Source organism: Haliotis rufescens, unplaced genomic scaffold (assembly GCF_023055435.1).
Source record: "Haliotis rufescens isolate VD_foot unplaced genomic scaffold, xgHalRufe1.0.p SCAF_34, whole genome shotgun sequence".
NCBI lineage: Eukaryota > Metazoa > Mollusca > Gastropoda > Lepetellida > Haliotidae > Haliotis > Haliotis rufescens.
The window spans coordinates 3,345,997-3,365,929 of NW_025964046.1; the positions used below are offsets into that span (position 1 = coordinate 3,345,997).

A 19,933-nucleotide genomic window follows, 5' to 3' on the forward strand; every position below is an offset into this window, starting at 1 on the left:
GTTTATGGGGACGGTCGGGTAGCCTAGTGGTTAAAGTGTTTGCTCGACACGCCGAAGACCCGGGTTCAATTCCCGACATGGGAACAATGTGTGAAGCCCATTTCTGGTGTGCCCCGCCGTGATATTGCTGGAATATTGCTAAAAGCGGTGTAAAACCATACTCTCATCTATACTACTCACAAGAAGTGATTCTTTCATATTACTATAGTTTAACGGTCATGAAAGATGATCCTTCACTTCTTGTGAGGAGTATAGATGTAAATGATTGCAGTGATTAATTTCTTTTGAAGTATTCATATTATATTTTTTGTATTACCACAGTTTATCTGTCTTGTCATAACGATTAACTTTTGTAATGTGAAATAATCGGGTGATTTTTCACTTCTATTGATTGGTATATACCTGTGTCATATTAGCCTCCGAGATTTCACTGTGCCCATTGAACTAACAAAGCTTGCATTGTTGATGACTTATACAGTCAAATCCCATCTTCCCGAGGCAAGAGAGTTAACTGACTTTAAAAGTCCAGTTTCCACCCTTGCCGAACTAGGCTGGAATTCCTGGGCTCGATTGTAGCACCACCAGTGGCTATTACGAGTTATGTCCTTTCTATACCTCTCCTATTGACCAATCAGATTCAACCTCTCGTATCACATGCATTTGCTTCAAACAAAACGGTGGCGCCCAGTCAAGACGATCTAAACGATAATCAAGATCTATATTGTGATAAAACGAGTCTTACATCGCAAAGTGCATCAAATCACGTGAGCACCTTGATTAAAAACATGAAAAGATTTAGAAAATATCTGTTGACAACGAGTTAGCGGTGCACATGCTTTGCAAATCCTGCAGTCGACCGAAATCTGCATGAAACCGGATTTCGATTTCGGTGCGCGATTTTGATTGGACTATGCATAGACTCGTTAGTCCAGCCAAAATGTAACTCCATAATACCAGCCTAGTTCGGCAAGGGTGGAAACTGGACTTTTATAGTCAGTTAACTCCCTTGCCTCGGGAAGATGGTCAAATCCAAGCCGCTATGAGTATTTATGTATTTTACTTTCCATTGAAATTCCAGTTGAGTTGTTACTTGTCAAACAGTATTGTCAAGCAAAGGGAATTTTCCCGGGCAACATAACTGTCTTCTTCAAACCAAAGACTGTTGTTATGGTGATCCCAGAGGCCAGAGTACTGTATATTAAACATTTCAGGAAGCGTTTGCATGAAATATTCTACAATATGAATTGTTCATGTACAATCACATTTTCAATAATAAAAAGTAACCTTTTCCTCAATTAGTGTTTGCTCTTCTGTCCTCTGATCGGGTGAGGTGAAATAGGGTTTAATGTCACGTCCATGATTATTGCACTTATACAGAGACGTGCATGTGGGTGTGGCAGCTTGTACTACAAGCCCACTGAGATACCATGCCGCAGTTCAACATGACTCAGACACGGTGTACTGAACGGTCCTTGTTTTAGCCCCTTAATGCCGAGCGCCAGACAGGGTAACAACAAGTACGTGTGTGTGTTTGTGTGGCTGCTTGTACTAATCAGGACTGATGCTGATTTATAGTGCTAGCTCACTGAGATACCATGCCGCAGTTTAACATGAATACCCCACTCGGACACAGTATACTGACTCTGAGCCGACCAGTCCATGGTTTAGCCCCTTAATGCCGAGTGCCAGACAGGGTAACAACAAGTACGTGTGTGTGTTTGTGTGGCTGCTTGTACTAATCAGGACTGATGCTGATTTATAGTGCTAGCTCACTGAGATACCATGCCGCAGTTTAACATGAATACCCCACTCGGACACAGTATACTGACTCCGAGCCGACCAGTCCTTGTTTTAGCTCCTTAATGCCGAGCGCCAGACAGGGTAACAACAAGTACCATCTTTTAACGTCTTTTGGTATGACGGGCCAGGGATTGAAGCCTGGACCTTCCGCTCTCCGGGCGGACGCTCTACCACTAGACCGTGGAGGCAGTCCCTCTGATCAGGGATCTCAGGAACAAGAAACTTTATTTACACAGTCTGTGTGTGTTCAGATTAATGCTGGTTGTATGATGCTAGCCCATTGAAGTACCATGCCGCAGTTTGACATGGATACCTCACTCAGACACAGTATACTGACTCAACGGTTGAATGCTCTCTCACATGAATGTACATTGTACAAATTTGCACGTAATCCTAACTTGAACCTCTCCGTCACGATCAATAACTATAACATCTTTTTCAAGTGAGCGAGTTTGGCTTAACACAGATTGAACCGTACCTCAGTTATATCACAGTGTAAGAGGGGAAATGGGGTTGAACGTTGCGTTGAAGATAATTGTGCTTCTTGTGATGTGAATGTACTAGACCGGACATATACTTTACCCAGTCCTTGTATTATCCCTTAATGTCGAGGACCAGGCATGACATGGCTGGGGATGTTTGTTTGTTGTTTAACACCGCACTCAGCAGTATTCCAGCTATAAGGCGGGGGTTAGTAAATAATCAAGTCTGGACCAGACAATCCAGTGATTGATATCATAAGCATCGATCCACGCAATTGGGATACGATATCATGCATCAACCAAGTCAGCGAGAGTGATTACCCGATCCCGTTAGTTGCCTCTTACGACAAGCACAGTCACCTTTTACGGCAAGCACAGGTTGCTGAAGACCTATTCTACCCCGGATCTTCACGGCTGGGGATCTAACCACCGACCTTCACTCTTTGTGCTTGTGCTCTATCCACTTGTCCATTGAGGCGGTCAGTTTGTATGTGCCCAGCAACCTTTGCTTGTATCATTCAAATTAATGAGTGAGTGAGTGAGTATGGTTTTACGCCGCTCTTAGCAATATTCCAGCAATATCACGACGGGGGACACCAGAAATAGGCTTCACACATTGTACCCATGTCAGGAATCGAACCCGGGTCTTCGGCGTGACGAGCGAACGCTTTAACCACTAGGCTACCTGACCGCCCCTCGAATTAATGGAAAGGTGGGTCATGCTTGGCGATTTGATAGACTGTCATCATATCCTGATGGTGTTGGATGCTGCTCGCAATATCAATCACTGGATTGTCTGGTCTCTGGCATATACGGGTCGCTGACATGCGTTTTGATATTGCAGATGCGGAATTAAACAATAACAAACAAAAACACATCTTTGGAATGAGCCAATAAATCAATAAACATAAAATTGGAAAAACTGATTTATTTACACATAAAAACGCATTCACAAAGGCACATGGCTCGATTTCTGTAACCTTTTCTTTGACCGTAGTTTGAGCACCTCCACCGGCACACAGAATGGATTGAGAGAATAAAGTTGTGGTTTCTCCAGCGGAGGCTCTCCCTTCCTTACTCTCCCCGGGCCTTTCTTTGGAGGCTCGCTGACAGCCTCACTAGGACCAGGAGTTGCCTCCCTTTGTCTCTTTGGCTCACTGATTGTGTCACTAGGACCAGGAGTTGCCTCCCTTTGTCTCTTTGGCTCACTGATTGTGTCACTAGGACCAGGAGTTGCCTCCCTTTGTCTCTTTGGAGGCTCACTGATTGTGTCACTAGGACCATGAGTTGCCTCCCTTTGTCTCTTTGGCTCACTGATTGTGTCACTAGGACCAGGAGTTGCCTCCCTTTGTCCAATCGCGGTTGTTGCAAGATTCTGTTGTACAGGGCCTGGCACAGTGGAAGCTGACTCGTTCTTCTGAGAAGAGATGTTAAAGTCATCGGGGAATACTGAAACACAAAATAATGAACGTGAATTTATATTTTCAGAGCCATTAATGATGTCATCTATTGAAGGCAGGAAGTGTTAAATTCTATTTTTCCAGCCTGATATTCAATAAGACATAAATTCAATTTTGGTCAAACTGATCTTCTTCTTTCAGAACTGACCTTATAAACCACCATTGCCCTGCAACCAGGGATAGTGAGAGTGAGTTGGGTTTAACGCCACTTTTAACAGTATTCCAGTTATATCGCGGAGTGTCAGCTTAATGTGGGAGGAAAGCCTGCAGTGATGCTGGTCTCAGACATTTACCACTTCGGTGAAACCCACGAGCACGGGTATGGTGCTGACAAACCTAGAAACATAATCGGGGTGAACCGGGATCATATCATAGGTTTCTGCATAGCGAAACGCGGCGCCTAAGACGACTTGGCCAACCGTGCCCCCACAACCAGGGATATAATCAGGCGGTGAGGGTAAATGTTGATAGAGTGCAGTCAGCAATATTCCAGCTATATCAAAGCAAGGTATGAATAGTAGAATCTCTGATGAAGGAATGGGTGGTGGATATGATCAATGTGACCCATTGTTTGATTGTTTGTTGTTTAGCGCCGCACTCAGCAATATTCCAGCTTTATGACGGCAGTCTGTAAATAATCGAGTCTGGACCAGACAATCCAGTGATTGACATCATGAGCATCGATTTACGCAACTGGGATACAATGACGTCAACCAAGTCGGCGCCTGACCACCTGATCCTGAGAGGCGCCTCTTATGACAAGCATAGTCGCCTTTTATGGGAAACATAGGTTGCTGATGACCTATTCTACCCCGAATCTTCACTGGTATGTTACTCATAGAATGACATGCAATGAACTGAGGTATCACGCCTAAACACCATATTTAATTTAGCACCGATAAACGACAAGTAGGTGTAGTTTTATTCCATACTGGATGTCCTCCTGCCCATAGTTTTCGGGAGTGAGTGAGTGAGTGAGTGAGTGAGTGAGTGAGTGAGTGAGTGAGTGAGTGAGTGAGTGAGTGAGTGAGTGAGTGAGTGAGTGAGGTTTAACGCCCCTTTTGGCAATATTCCAGCAACATCACGGCGGGGGACGCCAGAATTGGGAGTCGAACCCGGGTCTTAGGCGTGACAAGCGAACACTTTAACTACTAGGCTACCCGACCGCCCGGGAGTGGTTACAGATCCGTTTAACAGGTCATTTTCTAATTAACATAGCATGATAAATGAACATTGATAGAACATTAAAGAGTATCTTTATCAGTTGTTGACATGATCGTTGTAAATCTTTGTATAGTGGGATGTACATAACAAGGCAGATCAATATATTTTCTTCTAAGGTGGTCGTATTTTGGACCACAAGTAATAGAGTGATGGGAAGCAATTAGATCTCAGGTCTCTTTCAAGTTGAGAGTGAGTGGTTGGTTGGTTGGTTGGTTGGTTGATTGGTTGTTTAACGCCTCACTCAGCAATATTCCAGCTATATGACAGCGGTCTTTAAATAATCGAGTCTGGACCAGACAATCCAGTGATTAATATATCAAGCAATTGGGATCGATGACATACATCAACCAAGTCGGCGAGTCTGACCACCCGATCTCGTTAGTCGCCTTTTACGGCAAGCATAGTCACCTTTTATGGCAAGCATAGTCGCCTTTTTCCGGCAAGCACGGTCCCCTTTTACGGCAAGCATTGAGAGTGAGTGAGTGAGATGGGTTAAACACTGCTTTGAACAATATTCCAGTTAATCACAGCGTGTCTGCTTGATGTGGAAGGAAAGTGATGTCAGTCTTTACATTAACCACGGGCACAGGTATGGTGCAGACAAACCTTGAGACAGGGCGAAACAGGAATTGAACCCACTGTTACAGCAGGTTTCTGTCAAGCCCAAGGGACAAAATTCTGCACAGCAAATTGTTCCACCCTTAGATATATAGAACTTACCATTAGTGAGAGCTGTGTACCTACCATTAGTGAGAGCTGTGTACCTACCATTAGTGAGAGCTGTGTACCTACCATTAGTGAGGGCTGTGTACCTACCATTAGTGAGGGCTGTGTACCTACCATTAGTGAGGGCTGTGTACCTACCATTAGTGAGAGCTGTGTACCTACCATTAGTGAGAGCTGTGTACCTACCATTAGTGAGGGCTGTGTACCTACCATTAGTGAGAGCTGTGTACCTACCATTAGTGAGAGCTGTGTACCTACCATTAGTGAGGGCTGTGTACCTACCATTAGTGAGAGCTGTGAACCTACCATTACTGAGTAACTACCATTAGTGAGAGCTGTGTACCTACCATTAGTGAGAGCTGTGTACCTACCATTACTGAGTAACTACCATTAGTGAGAGCTGTGTACCTACCATTAGTGAGGGCTGTGTACCTACCATTAGTGAGTAACTACCATTAGTGAGAGCTGTGTACCTACCATTACTGAGTAACTACCATTAGTGAGAGCTGTGTACCTACCATTAGTGAGGGCTGTGTACCTACCATTAGTGAGGGCTGTGTACCTACCATTAGTGAGTAACTACCATTAGTGAGGGCTGTGTACCTACCATTAGTGAGGGCTGTGTACCTACCATTAGTGAGGGTCGTGTACCTACCATTAGTGAGAGCTGTGTACCTACCATTAGTGAGGGCTGTGTACCTACCATTAGTGAGGGTTGTGTACCTACCATTAGTGAGAGCTGTGTACCTACCATTAGTGAGAGCTGTGTACCTACCATTAGTGAGGGCTGTGTACCTACCATTAGTGAGGGCTGTGTACCTACCATTAGTGAGAGCTGTGTACCTACCATTAGTGAGGGCTGTGTACCTACCATTAGTGAGGGTTGTGTACCTACCATTAGTGAGGGCTGTGTACCTACCATTAGTGAGAGTGATGTACCTACCATTAGTGAGGGTTGTGTACCTACCATTAGTGAGAGCTGTGTACCTACCATTAGTGAGGGTTGTGTACCTACCATTAGTGAGAGCTGTGTACCTACCATTAGTGAGGGTTGAGTACCTACCATTAGTGAGGGTTGTGTACCTACCATTAGTGAGGGTTGTGTACCTACCATTAGTGAGAGCTGTGTACCTACCATTAGTGAGAGCTGTGTACCTACCATTAGTGAGAGCTGTGTACCTACCATTAGTGAGGGCTGTGTACCTACCATTAGTGAGAGCTGTATACCTACCATTAGTGAGTACCTACCATTAGTGAGAGCTGTGTACCTGCCATTAGTGAGAGCTGTGTACCTACCATTAGTGAGAGCTGTGTACCTACCATTAGTGAGAGCTGTGTACCTACCATTAGTGAGAGTTGTGTACCTGCCATTAGTGAGAGCTGTGTACCTACCATTAGTGAGAGCTGTGTACCTACCATTAGTGAGAGCTGTGTACCTACCATTAGTGAGGGCTGTGTACCTACCATTAGTGAGAGTTGTGTACCTGCCATTAGTGAGAGCTGTGTACCTACCATTAGTGAGGACTGTGTACCTACCATTAGTGAGTACCTACCATTAGTGAGGACTGTATACCTACCATTAGTGAGGGCTGTGTACCTACAATTAGTGAGAGCTGTGTACCTACCATTAGTGAGGGCTGTGTACCTACCATTAGTGAGAGCTGTGTACCTACCATTAGTGAGGGCTGTGTACCTACCATTAGTGAGAGCTGTGTACCTACCATTAGTGAGAGCTGTGTACCTACCATTAGTGAGAGATGTGTACCTACCATTAGTGAGGGCTGTGTACCTACCATTAGTGAGGGCTGTGTACCTACCATTTGTGAGAGCTGTGTACCTACCATTAGTGAGGGCTGTGTACCTACCATTTGTGAGAGCTGTGTACCTACCATTAGTGAGGGCTGTGTACCTACCATTAGTGAGAGCTGTGTACCTACCATTAGTGAGAGCTGTGTACCTACCATTTGTGAGAGCTGTGTACCTACCATTAGAGAGGGCTGTGTACCTACCATAAGTGAGAGCTGTGTACCTACCATTTGTGAGGGCTGTGTACCTACCATTTGTGAGAGCTGTGTACCTACCATTAGAGAGGGCTGTGTACCTACCATAAGTGAGAGCTGTGTACCTACCATTTGTGAGGGCTGTGTACCTACCATTTGTGAGAGCTGTGTACCTACCATTAGAGAGGGCTCTACGGGTTCTGGCTGCGGAGTCCTGCAAGTTATTGATGTCCACTTTGCAGTTCAACATTGAGAACTTCCACTTCATCACCTGTCTCTGCAGCCTCGTGTCCGTCGTACTCAGCACGTCCGTCAGGCTGTGCATCAGGTCCAGCATCACGGCAGAATCTACACGAGACACTCAACATCAGGGAGCTCATGAAGCAGGTACACTTAGCTATACATTACAGTGGAACCTCATTAATCAGTGACACTCGGCTATACACTACAGTGGAACCTCATTAATCAGTGACACTCGGCTATACAGTACAGTAGAACCTCATTAATCAGTGACGCTCGGCTATACACTACAGTAGAACCTCATTAATCAGTGACACTCGGCTATACACTACAGTGGAACCTCATTAATCAATGACACTCGGCTATACACTACAGCGGAACCTCATTAATCAGTGACACTTGGCTATACACTACAGGAGAACCTCATTAATCAGTGACACTTGGCTATACCCTACAGTGGAACCTCATTAATCAGTGACACTCGGCTATACCCTACAGAGGAACTTCATTAATCAGTGACACTCAGCTATAGACTACAGTAGAACCTCATTAATCAGTGACACTCGGCTATACACTACAGTAGAACCTCATTAATCAGTGACACTCGGCATTACACTACAGCGGAACCTCATTAATCAGTGACACTCAGCTATACACTACAGGAGTACCTCATTAATCAGGGGTGTAGAAGTTGAAAAATTAAAAATCCTTTCTGTCAACACAAGAAAGCACGATTGAAACATACTTGTCCTGAATTGAAGGTTACATGATATAATCAGATTGTGTTTTGAGGTTTGTGGCCACTAGTGTAATACCTGTGGGCTTGGAATGCATCTACTAGTTGCTTTTCTAACCAATAAATATTTAAACACAATTACACACCTTGATATGAATGATATAAGAAACATAGGCCATGTAGTGTACTGAGAATCATACAAGAGAGAGAACCACTCTGCCATTAACATCATTAACGTCGCCAAGGGAGGTAACCACTCTGCCATCACTATCATTAACTTTGCCAAGGGAGGTAACCGCTATGCCATTACTAACTTCACAAAGGGAGACAATCACTCATCTACCACAATCAGCTTTCCAAAGGGAGACAACCCCTCGCTATGACTATCATCAGCCCAAGCCCCTATCAAGACACCTCAGTTACTCCCAGTAACACGGATGCAACAAGTGTGGAACCGGCCATTACAAGAGTCTCAGGGATTTAACTAGACTTGCACAGGGGCTAATATTCAGCCCCAAGTCTGCAGCAAATGACAGTAAAAATTCCCATTTTAAATAATAATTTTTCAATTCGATAGAATTTATGAAAAATAGAATACCGTTATTAAATTAAGTCCAATTCTGAAATATATCACAGCCATTAGTGAGAGCTGTGTAGCCCAGGAGATGTAGAGACTGAATCACCACTCTGCTTGAGTGGGAATGCTTCTGAATGGGGAACAAACACACCAGGGCCCACTTGCACAAAGCGATCTTAGCGCTAAGATGATCTTAACTCCCCTTCTTTAACATAGGCTTACAACAGTCTTAGCGCTAAGATGATCTTAACTCCCCTACTTTAACATAGGCTTACAACAGTCTTAGCGCTAAGATGATCTTAACTCCCCTACTTTAACATAGGCTTACAACAGTCTTAGCGCTAAGATGATCTTAACTCCCATTCTTTAACATAGGCTTACAACAGTCTTAGCGCTAAGATGATCTTAACTCCCATTCTTTAACATAGGCTTACAATAGTCGTAGCGCTAAGATCGCTTTGTGCAAGTGGGCCCAGGTCTTTCTGATACACTCTATCAGAGTTTGAAATTGACTTAAGTCAGTGAATAAAATCCCCCCAAAGCAAAGTTACCAGACCAGCTAGAATGTTGCCAGTCTAGAATGCTCCAGACTAACTAACAAAAGTAGCAAAAGGAAAAAAGGAAAAACACAAGAATTCTAGTTTAACGTTAGTTCTCAGAAAATAACAGTAAACTGATGAATTATCAACTTAGTAACTTTTACTCATGTACCTCTCACACTTAATGAAAACTAGATGCTTACGTAATTTAGGGGATAAAACAAAAGTCGGGCGTGCAACTTTTCAAATCATCCAATCATTCAAAACAGACCGCCTCAGACTGTCTGGCAGGCGTTATTTAAACACTGCACAAGTCCACTAGTCAAAGGCAACTAAAATACAGGAAGGACGTTTCCTTGTGGACTACCGGTACCACTTTTACCATGACATACACGGCAACTCTGTAGAAGACCATTTTTGTAGACCAGTGAAAAATTAATTTCCGACCCTGTCTAACACCAAGGCGTTTATAAACCAGTGCAGCGTGGACTCACCTAAGGGAGACAACTTGGGGGGCTCATCTCCATTGAGAACTGCTGTGAGGTACTTGTAGAGTCTAACACCAAGGCTAAACCAGTGCAGCGTGGACTCACCTAAGGGAGACAACTTGGGGAGCTCATCTCCATTGAGAACTGCTGTGAGGTACTTGTAGAGTCTAACACCAAGGCTAGACCAGTGCAGCGTGGACTCACCTAAGGGAGACAACTTGGGGAGCTCATCTCCATTGAGAACTGCTGTGAGGTACTTGTAGAGTCTAACACCAAGGCTAGACCAGTGCAGCGTGGACTCACCTAAGGGAGACAACTTGGGGAGCTCATCTCCATTGAGAACTGCTGTGAGGTACTTGTAGAGTCTAACACCAAGGCTAAACCAGTGCAGCGTGGACTCACCTAAGGGAGACAACTTGGGGGGCTCATCTCCATTGAGAACTGCTGTGAGGTACTTGTAGAGTCTAACACCAAGGCTAAACCAGTGCAGCGTGGACTCACCTAAGGGAGACAACTTGGGGGGCTCATCTCCATTGAGAACTGCTGTGAGGTACTTGTAGAGTTGTTTATAGTTGGGGGACATTGCATCTTCGGGTGGTGGGAAGCCCTCGTAATTGGATACTATAGACATGGCCTGAAAACATTACAGTGTTCGCAATTAAACAAGAAAGTCACCTGGGGTCCTTGTTATAAGGGGCGGAGTGGACAGGCTGTCAAAAGAACCAGGTGCCCGGCGCTGAGATTGTATCCCATTAGTCACCGAGACCAATTTTGTTTACAGGTCCTTACTTCCCCTAGTGTACAGTATATTCACCATCAAAAGAACCCACTGACTCATCTGATGGTAGACATCTTCCCGAGGCAAGAGAGTTAACTGACTTTAAAAGTCCAGTTTCCACCCTTGCCGAACAAGGCTGGGATTACTGGGCTCGATCGTAGCCCCACCAGTGGCTATTACCAGCTATGTCCCTTCTAAGCCGCTCCTATAGACCAATCAGATTCCACTTCTCGTATCACCTGCGTTTGCTTCACACAAAATGGTGGCGGCCAGTCAGGACGATCTGATCGAAATCAATATCTATATTTTGATAAAACGGGTCTTACATCGCGAAATGCATCAAATCACGCGAGCACATTGATTAAAAACATGAAAAGATTTGGAAAATATCTGCTGACAACGAGTTGGTGGTGCACATGCTTTGCAAATCCTGCAATCGACTGAAATCTGCACGACGGTTTACGAACCGATTTCGATTTCGGTGCGCGTTTTTGATTGGACTATGCATGGACTCGCTAGTCCAGCCAAAATGTAACTCCATCATACCAGCCTAGTTCAACAAGGGTGGAAACTGGACTTTTATAGTCAGTTACCTCTCTTGCCTCGGGAAGAAGGATGGTAGATGACCAGATGGTGGAAACACGAACATGTACATACACCCGAAACACAAGTGTAAACTTGTGGTGTCACCCTGGGCAAGTGACTTAGTTCAAATGTGCCTGTGTTCACCCAGCAGGGAGTGGGTACCCGATATGTGAGGTGGGTGTAAAAACCTTCAAGCGCCCGTATACAGCTTAGGTTGTATGTATACTTCCTAGGGAGTTGAGAATGATCACTGGAATGCAAACAGATCCAATGGTCGGGAAACAAATATAACTGCATTTAAGCAGATAGTAGTCAGCGGTAGAAACTACAGTTTTTGGTCCACTAGTCCTTATAATGATAAAATATAGCAAAATCCTTAAAAATGGCAAATATCTACTTGTCCTTATGATACCTTAACTATTGGGCAGTTTGGCAAGGACTACAGGACTAGTGCCAATTTCTAACCCTGCTAGTACCTGGATACCTGCGTTGTATTAATGTGCAATGTAATAATAATATAACCCTTGTGTTAAAGTCTAGGATTTAGGGGCTCCCCAGAACACACAGCATAGACATGGGGTTTCCTACCTGCCACATGCGCACAACAGTGGTGGAGTGAGTGAGTGAGTTGGGTTTAACGCCGCTTTTAACAGTATTCCAGTTATATCACAGCATGTCAGCTTAATGTGGGAGGAAAGCCCGAAGTGATGCAGGTCTCAGACGTTTACCACTTCGGTGAAACCCACGAGCACGGGTATGGTGCTGACAAACCTAGAAAGATAATCGGGGCGAACCGGGATTCGAACCCACAATCATAGGTTTCTGGTGTGCCCAAGGGACGCAACTCTGCACAGCGAATCGCTGCGCCTTAGACGACTGGGCCACCTGTGCCCCCACAACAGTGGTGGAGGAAACATAGTATCCACACAAGCATTTAAAGTCAGCTGACAGTGAAGAGGACTACAAGAAAATCTGTTGAAAATCGACAAGATTTTTATAGTGTGATAGAAACCAAAATACAGGATTATGGCAGTGATGTAGAGGTGTGGAATTCGAAGGATCCAAAACATCACTTGAATATTCTCAAATGCCTGCACACCAATTGTCCTAATTAAATACCCTGTAAGTAACCAAGTGAAGACAGGTGAGGTGGGGTGAAATTGGGTTTAACGTCACGTCCAAGATTATTGCACTTATATAGCGACGTGCATGCACGTGTGTGTGTGTGTGTGGCTGCTTGTACTAGTTCGGACTGATGCCGATTTATAGTGCTAGCACACTGAGATACCATGCCGCAGTTTAACATGAATACCCAACTCAGACACAGTATACAGACTCCGGCCAGGGATCGAACCCCGGACCTTCCGCTCTCCGGGCAGATGCTCTACCACTAGACCACGGAGGCGGTCAAGTGAAGACAGAGATGCTCCACATCTTGTACTGACCCGCGCCATGCTCCGAGAGAGGTCCTCTTCCTCATAGTGCACCATCTCAATAGCAAAGTCCAGCCATGTCTGAAACACAAAACAATGGTATATAGAGAATCTCACCCAAGTGTCCGAGGCAAGCCTTGGAATTTTTTCACTTTTATCAACTCGTGTTGATATATTTGATATCAAAAGACACGAGGGTGAGATTTTATTTATCATCCAACATCATTCTTCCAACTTTTTCAATTTGTAGACAGTAATTAACAGTGTCTTCAGTGTAAAAAGTACTGCTAACAGCTTGAGTAGCAGAGCCATTAGTGATGTCATTTGATTGTGACGTCATGGTAACCGGTGATGTCACAATGGTCTGCAAAGCATTTTGATGTAATTTCATTGCAGCGATATCTACAGTGTAGATATCGCTTGATCTCATCCAACGATATCTCCTGTGGGAGCCAGTTTTGGATGATAAATAAACCTTTCATCCAGTGTTTTCTGGGAAGATGTTGATGACACGACGCGAAACAGGCCATGACATAAGCTCACTCATTGTTCAGTCCATAAGTATTCATTAAAAAATTACAAGACGGTCAAATGCTTCACAACAAACTCAGTTAACTCGGAGCATGTGCAAACTCACATCACTTGTGTCTGAAGGCTGGGTGTATAAGGTTTAAAAAAAATAAAAGAATTGGTTTCGAAAATATAGTGCGGGAGGAGTTTTTTAAAAATATTTTGGCTTGTTCCAACTAGTATGTTGGTTTGTTGTTTAACGCCGCACTCAGCAATATTCCAGCTATATGACAGCGGTCTGTAAACAATCAAGGAAATGAATGCAATAACATGTGACCAATTCAGCTAATGCAGTAATACTGTAAAACAGGAATTTAATGCGACATGAAAATAATGCGAGCTCTTGATTTTAGACATCAATGCGCATTTTAAAAATGCGAGTGCCTATACCCTTTCCTAAAAATTTATGCGCTGGATTTATGTTCTGTGTTATTTTAATTAATGTAACCTAGGTAAATAAAAGCCTTACCTGAAAACGCTTCGTTTGTTTCAAATGATGTTTTGAGCAGGAACTGTGAGTAGACAGAGATAAATAAACTAACTGCGGATTAGTGTCATGAAACCCATTCATGCGAGTTGGCTCGTATCTGCTCTTGACAAGCTTGTAAAGGTGAGGTGAAATTGGGTTTAACGTCGCGTCCAAGATTATTGCACTTATATAGCGACGTGCATGCACGTGTATGTGTGTGTGTGGCTGCTTGTACTAGTCCGGACTGATGCCGATTTATAGTGCTAGCTCACTTTAACATGAATGCCCCACTCAGACACAGTATACTGACTCCGAGCCGACCAGTCCTTGTTTTAGCCCCTTAATGCCGAGCGCCAGACAGGGTAACAACAAGTACAATCTTTTAACGTCTTTTTGTATGACGCGGCCCGGGCGGACGCTCTACCACAAGACCACGGAGGCGGTCTGCTTGTAAAGGACACTGATGGGATAATTCGTGGCTGGCGCCAATCTGGGCTGCTTGACAGGATGTGAACTGACCACTACTCGACTTCACTTTGTGTAGGTGACTTTGTTATTTTGTCTAGTAATTTATTTATCTATTACCTTGGTGACTGATTGTTGTCAGTGGCTGCTATCAATTTGTAATGATCTGATATCATTGTTTTTGATGTAATACTAGTAAATAATACTGAAGGGTTTATTTCGTTTGTTGATTGTTTCCTTATTTTGATGGTACAAAATTAATGCGCATAAAATTAATACGACCTGTCACTCGTATTTTTCACATTAATATTCTGCTCTCATTAATTTCCTGTTTTACAGTATATCAATGAACACATCGAAAATTTAATTATTGACAATTTAGTTCCTTAACTTCTGGGTTAACTTGTGTGAATCAAGTCGGAAATCACCTGCATGGAGTGAGGGAGTGAGTTGGGTTTAACGCCGCTTTTAACAGTATTCCAGTTATATCACGGCGCGTCAGCTTAATGTGGGAGGAAAGTCCGAGGTGATGCAGGTCTCAGACATTTACCACTTCGGGGCGAACCGGGATTCGAACCCACAATCATAGGTTTCTGGCGTGCCCAAGGGACGCAACTGCACAGCAAATCGCGGCGCCTTAGACGACTGGGCAACCCGTGCCCCGAATCCTGCATGGAGGAAAGTACTTACTTCAATAGGTGTCTGCAAGCCAGGCCCTGGAACAAACAAACCAGCACTTCAATTCATGCAGTGAGGTAGTTCAGTATTTCACGGTAATTTCAATGCAAGGTGTTCGACGAGACCCAAAAGCAAGAGTCTGGTGATGACAAACCAAAAACACAATGAGGGCTAATCCGGAATTCAAACCCTCCAAAGGTTTCTCACAAACAATGTTCGCAACTCTCTTCTGCAAATAAGCTCTAGAAATCAAGAAACAATCAGGGCAAATCTGGAATTTGAACCCATGGTCTTAGGGTCCTGGCACGGCTAAGGGACATAACTCTGCATTGAATGACTGGACCACTGGTTCCCTTACTTAGAACATTATTTCCACACAGCAAAAGGATTCCGGGGCCCACTTGCACAAAGCCATCTTAGCGCTAAGATGTTAAAGTATGGGAGTTACGATCATGTTAGCGCTAAGATCGCTTTGTGCAAGTGGGCCCTGGTTGACCGCTTCAGTGCTTTAAGGACCGCCTCCGTGGTCTAGTGGTAGAGCGTCCGACCGGAGAGCGGTAGGTCCGGGGTTCGATCCCCGACTGCGTCATAACAAAAGACTTTAAAAGATGGTACTTGTTGTTACCCTGTCTGGCGCTCGGCATTAAGGGGCTAAAACAAGGACTGGTCGGCTCAGAGTCAGTATACTGTGTCTGAGTAGGGTATTCATGTTAAACTGCAGCATGGTATCTCAGTGAGCTAGCACTATAAATAGTACATCATAAATGTGCATACCATATGTGCATACCGTATTTGACGTAATTAGCGCCCAGGGCGCTCACAAAATTAGAAATAGGGGGCTCTTATTAGAATATTATTTTGAGTTGAAAGATCGTAAATTTCGTGGTTTATGATGACAGCCTGAATTGTTTATATTCGACAGAAATATTTTTCCAGGATTTAATTGCCCATAATTAACGGTGCATATAACATACGAGTGTGTATTATACACGAATATATAAGTCTTGTGTACAGTTGAAAGGGGTGCTAATTGAGATTGTTCACTTGCCAATATATTAGCAAATATTGCTGTGGGCGCTTATTAGAGCAGGGCGCTTATTACGTCGAATACGGTATTACATTATCATTTTACACATGCCGACTGTGTGAGATGGTGGGGAGCCTACCTTGTTGGACCACTGAGTGACGCAGCCGTAGCACCTCGGCTGCTACCTGGAACAAAACTAATAATTAGACAACATGGACGTGGTCCAACTTACAAGTAACCGACTCTTTCCTGAATAGGCCTTTCCTGAAGTTTGCTTGCAGTGAGCATTATCAACTTCACTGAAAACTAACTTTATGTGTTTCTAGTCAAATACTTCATTGGGCATCTTCCCATGGCAAGGGAGTTAACTGACTTTAAAAGTCCAGTTTCCACCCTTGCCGAACTAGGCTGGAATTACTGGGCTCGATCGTAGCGCCACCAGTGGCTATTACCAGTTATGTCCCTACTAAGCCTCTCATATGGACCAATCAGATTCCATCTCTAGTATCACTTGCGTTTGCTTCACACAAAATGGTGGCGCCCTGTCGGGACGATCTGATCGATAATCAAGATCTATATTGTGATAAAACGGGTCTTACATCGCGAAATGCATCAAATCAAGTGAGCACCTTGGTTATAAACATGAAAGGATTTGGAAAATATCTGTTGACAACAAATTGGCGGTGCACATGCTTTGCAAACCCTGCAATCGACCGAAATCTGCCCGACAATTTACAAACCGGATTTTGATTTTGGTGCACGATTTTGATTGGACTATGCATAGACTCGTTAGTCCAGACAAAACGTAACACCATAATACCAGTCAGTTAACTCCTTTGACTCGGGAAGATGTTCATTGGGATGAATTAACTTGAATCTTAAAGGAATACCTTACACAAATTGGGATTAATAATAAGATATGACTGCAGTCAAACTCATTATTGAGAATCATTGTTGAAGTTTAACAAAATTAATACATAAACTTATTGGAGTGAGTGAGTGAGTTGGGTTTAACGCCGCTTTTAACAGTATTCTAGTTATATCGCGGCGTGTCCGCTTAATGTAGGAGGAAAGCCCGAAGTGATGCAGGTCTCAGACGTTTACCACTTCGGTGAAACCCACGAGCACGGGTATGGTGCTGACAAACCTAGAAACATAATTGGGGCGAACCGGGAATCGAACCCACAATCATAGGTTTCTGGCGTGCCCAAGGGACGCAACTCTGCACAGCGAATCGCGGCGCCTTAGACGACTGCCCCAATCGTGCCCCCTATACTTATATGAGAAAACTACAGAGAGACATAATCCTGGGACTGAATTGGATTGTGTGTACTTCATGCACATTCAAAAGTCATAAAAGCCCCATTTTGGTCAAACAAGATGCATTTCCTTCAGCTTCTTACTTACCCTATCTCATAGCCTGCATTTCCTTTTAACAGTCTTAAAAATTTGCAATGCATGACAATTTGTTCAATCATCTATTTACACACAGGCCCGTGAAGAGCGGGGATAGAATAGGTCTTCAGCAACCCATGCTTGCTGTAAAATGCGACTATGTTTGTCGTAAGAGGTGACTAACGGGATCGGGTGGTCAGGCTCGCTGACTTGGTTGATGCGTGTCATCGTATCCCAATTGCACGGATCAATGCTCATGTTGTCAAACACTGGATTGTCTGGTCCAGACTTGATTATTTAGAGACCGCCGTCATATAGCTTGAATTTTGCTGAGTGCGGCGTTAAACAACAAACAAACAAACAAACAAACAAACAAAAATCACAACACTGTTATATCTGCAATCAGTTTGCTGAGTAAGTATGGTGTTACGCCGCTTTTAGCAATATTCCAGCAATATCGAAATGAGGGACCCCAGAAAATGGGCTTCACATGTGGGGAATCAGACTGGCCCTTCAGTCTGGCGAGTGAGACCCTCAACCACCGGGCTAGCCAACCCGACCCCTGCCCCAACTCGACCCCTGCCTCACCCCGACCCCTGCCCCACCCCGACCCCTGCCTCACCCCGACCCCTGCCTCACCTCCTTACGAGTTCGACTCGGCACCATGTTGTAGACCTTCTCCAGCTCTTCTTCCGAGTGGCTGAAAATTCACAAAATAGGAGTGAATGAACTGCATGCGCTTCTGTGGCTTTTGATTGGCCAAACAAACAATTTTGGTGAAAAATCTGTGAAGTACCGTATTCGACGTAATAAGCGCCCCGCTCTAATAAGCACCCACGTCAATTTTGCTAATATATAAGCTAGTGAACAATCCCAATTGGCACCCCTTCCGATTGATCAATGTACACAAGACTTATTTATTCTTGTATATGCACCCTTATTTACGGGTAAATTAAATTCGAGAAAATTATATATGTCGTGTATAATACGCACAGACTTTTCTTTTGTATCATTTCAGGCTGTCAGCATAAAACACGAAATTTACGATCTTTCAACTCTGTTTTTTTTCTCACCAAAATTTTAAGAGCGCCCTGGGCGCTTATTACGTCGAATACGGTAATTATTGTTGATGTGATTATATATTAGAATTGACTACAATACATTTTTGTGTTTATGGACTTTTGTAAGACAGCTACACGATAAAACGCAAAGTGTGAGTGAGTGAGTTGGGTTTAACGCCGCTTTCAACAATATTCCAGTTATATCGCGGCGCGTCAGCTTAATGTGGGAGGAAAGCCCGGAGTGATACAGGTCTCAGACATTTACCACTTCGGTGAAACCCACGAGCACGGGTATGGTGCTGACAAACCTAGAAACATAATCGGGGCAAACCATGATTCGAACCCACAATCATAGGTTTCTGACGTGCCCAAGGGACACAACTCTGCACAGCGAATCGCGACGCCTTAGACGGCTGGGCCACCCGTGCCCCTTACAGCTTTACATCTTAGGGTGAATGAGTGAGTATGGTTTTATGCCGCTTTTAGCAATATTCCAGCAATATCACGGCGGGGTACACCAGAAATGGGCTTCACACATTGTACCCATGTCGGGAATCGAACCTGGGTCTTCGGCGTGACGAGCGAACGCTTTAACCACTAGGCTACCCGACCGCCCCTTTACATCTTAGAGCCTGCATCTGAAACCTGCCATGCCTACCATGCTCTCAGTGCTGAGATCAGCTGTTTCTTCTCGGATGTAGACCACTTGGCCTTGACCATGAACATGGGCCGGGGTGACGCTAGTCGTGGCCCCACCACATCTGACACGGAGAGGCTCTCACTTGGCCCAGTCACATCATGCTTCCTCTTTCTGGCTCTCTTCTTTGGGAACGGTGTCGACGTTAGCGTGGGCTCGGCAAAGGAGTCAGACATCTCAACATCTGGAACATGAGTGTGAGTGAGTGAGTGAGTGAGTGAGTGAGTGAGTGAGTTTGATTTTAAGCTGCTTTTAGCAATATTCCAGCAATATCACGGCGGGGGACACCAGAAATGAGCTTCACACATTGTACCCATGTCGGGAATCGAACCCGGGTGTTCGGCGTGACGAGCGAACGCTTTAACCACTAGGCTACCCGACTGCCCCATCTGGAACATGAATACGAGTGACTGAGTGAGTGGGTGGGTGGGTGGTCAGAACTTAATCTGATTTTTGTGGCCAGTCTGCCAATGGTACAAAAAATCAAATATACACTTTGAATA

The 19,933-nt window shown here is 44.3% G+C and overlaps 1 protein-coding gene across 6 annotated transcripts in view; it reads right to left on the bottom strand.

Moving 5' to 3' along the window:
• Positions 1 to 3,190: 3,190 nt before the first annotated feature.
• LOC124148323 overlaps positions 3,191 to 19,933 on the bottom strand; it is a 30,593-nt gene continuing 13,850 nt past the window's right edge. For 3 of the 6 annotated variants that reach the window (XM_048380988.1, XM_048380987.1, XM_048380989.1), the window contains exons 2-9: positions 19,392 to 19,614; positions 18,312 to 18,372; positions 16,417 to 16,462; positions 15,263 to 15,288; positions 13,081 to 13,149; positions 10,774 to 10,906; positions 7,870 to 8,040; positions 3,191 to 3,731 (exon numbers count right to left, since the gene is read on the bottom strand). In XM_048380988.1, coding sequence (XP_048236945.1) covers positions 3,232 to 3,731; positions 7,870 to 8,040; positions 10,774 to 10,906; positions 13,081 to 13,149; positions 15,263 to 15,288; positions 16,417 to 16,462; positions 18,312 to 18,372; positions 19,392 to 19,606 — 1,221 coding nt within the window. In that variant the 5' untranslated portion in view covers positions 19,607 to 19,614 and the 3' untranslated portion in view covers positions 3,191 to 3,231. The remainder of the gene's footprint in view (positions 3,732 to 7,869; positions 8,041 to 10,773; positions 10,907 to 13,080; positions 13,150 to 15,262; positions 15,289 to 16,416; positions 16,463 to 18,311; positions 18,373 to 19,391; positions 19,615 to 19,933) is intronic. The other 3 variants (XM_048380992.1, XM_048380990.1, XM_048380991.1) reach the window with 3 other exon arrangements.